The 6,949-nt window shown below is 46.0% G+C and overlaps 1 protein-coding gene across 1 annotated transcript in view; it reads left to right on the plus strand.

Moving 5' to 3' along the window:
- The window catches only part of zdhhc1 (zinc finger DHHC-type containing 1), a 32,780-nt gene extending 26,561 nt beyond the window's left edge, over window positions 1–6,219 (plus strand). The window contains exon 11 of the mRNA XM_049594129.1: window positions 121–6,219. Coding sequence (XP_049450086.1) covers window positions 121–632 — 512 coding nt within the window. The 3' untranslated portion in view covers window positions 633–6,219. The remainder of the gene's footprint in view (window positions 1–120) is intronic.
- The last annotated feature ends 730 nt before the right edge of the window (window positions 6,220–6,949 follow it).

Consider the following 6,949-nt stretch of genomic DNA (forward strand, 5'->3'; position numbering starts at 1 on the left):
AATACACATTTTAATTCTACTTTTGGTTCTCGAATACTAAAATCAGGAAGTTCATCAAAACCAAACTCTCCAGAATGAGTAAAAATGTGTATGGTTCATATGTTGTGTGTCGTTCTCCAGCAGAGCCTGGCGGTGTGTCCACTGTGTCCCTGGGTCAGCGCCTTCCCTTCCCAGCGTTCCCTCTGAGGGCCTCCCTGCCCCCCCTGGCCCCCGCCACGGGCCCCGTCCAGGCTGCCGCCCCTCCTGCTGAATATCACTCGGACTCTGCTGAGTCTCTGGAGGAGATCCCGGTGGCGTTGGCCAAACTGGGGTCTTCGTCCTCTGCTGCCACTGGAGATGCCTCCACGTCCTCGCACAGAGTTGTCCCAGCGTTCCCCCTCCCCTCCCCCCAGCCCAGGACTAAGAGGAAGGCCGCCTCCTCCCGCCCCAATAAGAACGCTGTGGAGCTGAGGTTTGAGATGGCCTCCACCCAGCCCCCGATGGTGTTTGTCAGCCGGGCCAGCGGAGAGGCCGCTGAGCCCCGAGAGGATGGACTCAGCGTGGGCAGGAGGCCGCCCAGCTCCAGGCCTGGCTCCAGGCCGGTGTCTCGGGCGTCTCTGGGCTCAGGTGTGGGCTCCTGGATGGAGCTGTGATCTGGAACAGTCTGATCACCTGTGCTCTGTGACGCCTTGCACAATGATCTGACAGATGGGTTTTATATCAGACACTATTTATTGTTTTTAATCATGAACGCCAAAGGTGACTTCCTGTCTGTGCACAATCTTTATAACTGAAGGAACCTTCACTTTGTACGCCCCCCCTCACCGCCCTGACACGCCATCTCTTCCTGTTGTTTTACTGTTTCCTGGCTGGTCTCCATGGTAACCCGGAGCCAGAGGGGCGGAGTGGTGTCTCCACCTTATTCTTGAGAGTACATCTGATTATGGGTGTGTCCTCAGGTGAGACAGGAAGCTCGTTAGTCCTGCTGATTGTCTGTGGTGAGTCCCAACTGGTCATCACAGTGGCTAACAGCTAACAGCTAACTGGAAATGATTTTTTCTTCAGTTTAATTGGTTTGTTTCAGATATTTAATTAATGTTAAATTAGCACGTTTTGTTTATTTTGCTGCGGGAAGAAGGATCAGAGTACTGTTAGCCAAACTGGAAAACACTGGTCCCATTTCTGCGCCAGAGGTCACGCCCGTAATTCACACAAGGTATCATGAAGGCTCAGAACAACGTGGATACAGAACTGAAGTCCTGACATCACTTCCTGTTTATTTCTGCAGCAACAACCCAAACACGCTGCTAAAATAGTCGTTCTTATGCTGCGGATTTAACGCCCTCAAATTCATTGTTTTCTGTGTCGATTCCAGAGCGCCTGTTTTTCAGGATGTGACAGCTCTGAGATAAACAGAGTTCAGCTTTTAGAACGCAGCAGCTAATGTCATGTGACGAGAAGTTGAACATCTTAGTGCAGAGCTGTCAGAGCGTCACATCTGTCCTCCAGACAGACAGGAAGTAGATCAGCTCTGACCTCAGGACTTCCTGTCAGTACGCTGTGACACGGCACTGGTGATGGTTGCTTAGCAAATTCAGATGCAACCTGCCGCTGCGTCCTTGAGTTGGCACAGAGTAGCGCCCAGCACCCGACCTCGTGTTTCCCAGGTGGTTAAAGACGCAGCATGTGTACGGCCCCTGATGCTAATGCTAACTCCCAGCATGCATTCTGACACATGATGGCTGACAGCCGTGGAGCTCTGACGGATGATCACATGACTGATCACATGAACTCTCACAGTTTCATCTTTGTTTACATGAAGATATTTTATTTCACAAATCTTGTTTACAGCACTTTTATTTGATGTCACTTTTCAGCCAATCACACGCCTCCAGCTTGTTGTTGTTGTTGTGTAGCGACGCCGCACTGCTGAGCTGCGAACTGCAGCCCAGGATTTAAAGGAACAGTTCAACATTTAGTCTCCTCCTCCTCTTGAGAGTTCACTCTCTCAGAAAGCTACAGTCAGCAGCTGGTTAGCTTAGCTTAGCATAAAGACTGGAAACAAAGGGAAACCGTTAGCTTTCACCTGGCCAACAAACAGTCCGACACATGACCCAGTGAGATGTTGGTACACTTCAGGAAACACGATCAGCTGTAGAGCACCTGGGCTAACTGTTTCCACCTGTTTTCACTCTTAATGCTAAGCTATGCTAACCAGCTGCTTAATGCTAATGCTAAGCTAAGCAGCTGCTGTACAGATGTGAGAGTGGAATCAGTCTGAATCAGGTCCTCAGAACGCTGCTCAGCCTTGCAGCCCGGTTTCCCCAGTGGCCTCTCGTGGTACTGCAGAATGAACTGACTGATAGGATCTATGATGTGAAGATGTGACTGTCAGAGAGGAAGAGGAGGAGGAGGATGAAGAATGTAAATGTTGGACTGTTCCTTTAACAGTGCTCCTCTGAGATGTTTGTTATTTTTACACCTGTCACCTGATTTTATCAATAAATGATTCCAGGTGGTTTCAGACTCAGAGCTCAGCAGCTGGCTCAGTGACAGGAAGTTGTACTGGAGCATCTGACGAGAGCTGTCCATCATTCAGTCTGTGTCTCCATCAGCTGTGTTAATGTGAACCATGTGGAGGGTTAATGAGCTCCTTACTGTTCCTGTCAGCTGGATCACCACACACACACACACACACACACACACACACACACACCATTAACACACACACACACACACACTGGGACCAGTCCAGAACTTCACACTTTGATAGATCAGAGATCAGGAGGCTTTTATTTTGTCATCTGATGAGAAGTCTGATAATGTGTGTGTGTGTGTGTGTGTGTGTGCGCTGCATGTCATCATCCCTCTGCGATGTTAGGAGGGGTTGCCTTGGCAACAAACCACGACAACATCAAAACAACATCAATCAGAAAGGAGCGGCACTGAGACGTATGTCACACACACACACACACACACACACACACACACACACACACAGCCTGGTACTGGTCTCATACTGGTTTCCAGTTCAGCGTTGAGGTCGTCAGGATGTGGGGAGAGGTTTTTAATTTCCTGTTCTGGGTTTAAATGAAGAAAGACATCTCTGTCACAAAGTTTCATGAACAAAGTTTTTCTTTTTTCAATTCACCTTTTTTTATAAAGCCTAAAATGATGGATCACAACCTGCGCCAGAGCATCAACGTGACCTTTAACCCTCACAGCCCGTCATAACGAGAGCGGTTCATGGATGGCGGTCAGTGATCGCAGCTTCCTCAGTCTTTGAAGCGCCTGCAGGCGGTGCCTCGATCTGACCTCCCTTGGTGAGGTTCTCCTGAGTGATCAGTCTCTGGGCAGCGATCTCTCCGTCCTCGCAGCTGGTGTTTTCTGATGCTGTGTGGAGTCTCTGCCCATGGAGTCATGTCTCATGTCAGTATGGAGGTGCTGAACATGGTGAGCTCCGTCAGGTTCTCCACAGATCATTTCACAGAGCAGAGTTTCATTCTGTCACATTTACTGTCGTGGTGAACAAGAGACATGAAGAGGAAGTGGTGACTGAAGGAATCCTCAAGTCTCAGCTCTGTTCCTTCAGGCCGCACACGTCCACCAATCAGAGAGTCAGAAGAGTTTTTCAGTTCAAATTGAATCCAAGTTGTGAATGTTATTGTTTGTCAAACAGGTCGCAGTTCTCCCGACATATTCTCTGGTCTTCCTGCTGCGTGTTGTGAGGAACGCTTGTGTTTGTTACCTTGTTGACGACAAAATTAAATAATCCCCCAGCTCCTCAGAGAACCGTGGGCTCAGTGGGCTCTGTCACCATCACACGAAGGTCAGCACTGTAATAATCAGATTAATGATGAACACATGAATGTTTCTGTTTTATCACATTGATCCAAAAACAAAACTCTCATTGACAGTTTTTATGAACACAGTTTTTAGCTGCTTGCAACATGTGATGTCATACTGACAGCTGCTTCCTGCTGACACCACTGACATGAGGTCACATCCTGCTGTGTCCTCTGAGACTGTGTGTATGTGTGTGTGTGTGTGTGTGTGTGTGTCTGTGTGAACGTTCACATCTGTCGTCATGGAGACGGGTTTGGACATCAGGACTGTTTGTTCTTTAAAGAGGAAACACATTAAATTATTTTAGTCCTGTAACATGATCTCACAGAGAAGGGATAGTGCGCCCAAAAATGAAAATTCAGCCATTATCTACTCACCCATATGCCAACGGAGGCTCTGGTGAAGTTTCAGAGTCCTCACATCACTTGCAAAGTTCGGCGGGGGGAGCGGCTAGCACACCTAATGGCTAACGGCGCCCCAGACTAACGTCCAAGAACACAAAATTGAATCCACAAAATATCTCCATACTGCTCGTCCGTAGTGATCCAAGTGTGCTGCCGCCCCGACATAAAAAGTTGTTTGGAAAAACGTCATTTGAACTCTGTTTTTAGCCTCATTGTAGCCTGTAGCTCTGACTGCTTCTCTGTGCTCCACGCTCACGTGTGCGCGCTGAGGGTGATCGGTGATGCACGGTCTCTGAAGAGCAGCAGTCTCGTCAGTACTGATGTCCAGATTCTCAAGTGCAGGCATCGCCAATTCCCAGTCTGAGCAGCAAAGACTTTCCTCATCCGTTGGCATTGCTTTGGATTTGAAACAACTACACCACCAGGTTTCCAGTGCTCGACTCCGGTATTCTGCGGCTGGCTGAGGGTTAGGCTCATGAGCTGCGGCGGCTGCTTCGTCCAGTGGCCTGAGTTACATCCGTATAGTCGGGCTCAAACAAATACGGCTCAACAAAGAAATGCTGTTCCTCCTCAATTTCAAAGTCTTCAGACATTTTGGGCTGTCCTTTGCTAAACCAAACTGGAAGAATCTCGTTTAATCTGGGCAGACAGTCTCAAAACTTATAAGAGGGGCCTCCGCAATGCCAGAGCAAACTATTACTCAGCATTAATATAAGAAAACAAGAATAACCCCAGGTTTCTTTTCAGCACTGTAGCCAGGCTGACTGAGGGACTGTCACACCAATCCGGGTATTTATATAACCGTGACTCTTTGCTCACAGTTTGGCCTTTCATCCACACGTAACCGCAGTTTTGGGGCCCTGTAGCCGGAGTTATTTGTAACCGGAGTCCAGGGTGAACTTTTTGGAAAAGTACGGTGTCAGCAGTCATGTGTCAACAGGATAACCGCAGTTATTTTGTGTCGTCTCCATTGTATGACGTCACAGTGTGCGACGTAAACAGAAAACAGCTGTGTTATTACCCGATCCAGTGTGTGCGAGAGACGATTTGAGGATGGACCTAAACAAAATACTGCTGCTATTTAGCAGCATATCAGCACTTTGTGGCTGTATCATACAACTAACGCTACTCAACCACATCCAGCAACAGAGGCACAAGAGTGTGCTGTTACAGAGACTGCTCCTGCTGCATAATAGTACGCTTGTTGTTGTTTTTCTGGTAATGACATTTTACTGCCTTCTGATTGGCTACAATGGCCTTACATTTAGGAGTTATATCGCCACCTACTGCTTTGGCATGTGTATTACATTGCTTGATAGTGGAATTTGCGGTGTCATGTGGACGGAGGTATTTTTATTACACCCCTCGTATGGATGCAGATTTTTTAAAAACTGGAGGCCAAAAAAGTTCGGTTTTAAAAATACCTGCGCTCGTGTGGACTAGGCCTGAGAATCACAGCTCTATTGAGCCTTGTATTCCTTTAGCCCTTAGCAGTAATGATTTTATGAGCTTTTTTAATGACAAATTCTAACTATTAGAGGCAAAATTCATGACCTCCTGTCCTCAGATAGTACCTATCTAACCTCAAACACAGCTGTAAAACCTAATATATATTTAGATTGCTTCTCCCCAGTTTCTCTTCAAGAATTGACTGCAGTGACTAGGCTACTTAAGGAGGTCTTTCCTTTAGTTAACACTCATATATTAGATATGATCAATATATCCTTATTAACAGGCTATGTACCACAGTCTTTTAAGGTAGCTGTAATTAAACCTCTACTAAAAAAGCCCACCCTGGATCCAGAGGTGTTAGCCAACTATAGACCAATATCTAATCTTCCCTTTATGTCAAAGATCCTTGAGAAAGTAGTCGCAGACCAGCTGTGTGATTTTCTCCAGGATAATAATCTATTTGAGGAATTTCAGTCAGGATTTAGAGTGCATCATAGCACTGAGACAGCTCTAGTTAAAATTACAAATGACCTTCTGATTGCTTCAGACAAAGGACTTGTCTGTACTTGTTTTATTAGATCTTAGTGCGGCGTTTGACACAATTGACCATCAAATTCTACTGCAGAGACTGGATCACTTAATTGGCCTAAAAGGTTCTGCACTAAGCTGGTTTAAATCTTATTTATCTGATCGTTTTCAGTTTGTTCACGTTCATAATGAATCGTCCTTACGTACTAAAGTTTGTTTTGGAGTTCCATGAGTTCTGTGCTCGGACCAATCCTATTTACTCTATATATGCTTCCTTTAGGTAACATCATTAGAAATCACTCCATAAATTTCCATTGTTATGCGGATGATACTCAGTTGTATTTATCGATGAAGCCAGAAGAAAGTAATCAATTAACTAAACTCTGTAATTGCCTTAAAGACATAAAAACTTGGATGAGCACCAATTTCCTGATGTTAAATTCAGACAAAACTGAAGTTATTGTTCTTGGCCCCAAACAACTCAGAGACTCTTTATCTGATGACATAGTTTCTCTAGATGGCATTGCTCTGGCCTCTAGCACTACCGTAAGAAACCTCGAGTAATATTTGATCAAGATTTGTCTTTAATTCTCATTTAAAACAAACCTCACGGACTGCATTTTTTCATCTGCGTAATATTGTGAAAATTAGGCCTATCCTGACCCGAAAAGATGCAGAAAAATTGATCCACGCTTTTGTTACCTCAAGGCTGGATTACTGTAACTCTCTATTATCAGGTA

The sequence above is a fragment of the Epinephelus fuscoguttatus genome, linkage group LG2, assembly GCF_011397635.1.
Source record: "Epinephelus fuscoguttatus linkage group LG2, E.fuscoguttatus.final_Chr_v1".
In the NCBI taxonomy this organism is placed as follows: Eukaryota; Metazoa; Chordata; class Actinopteri; order Perciformes; family Serranidae; genus Epinephelus; species Epinephelus fuscoguttatus.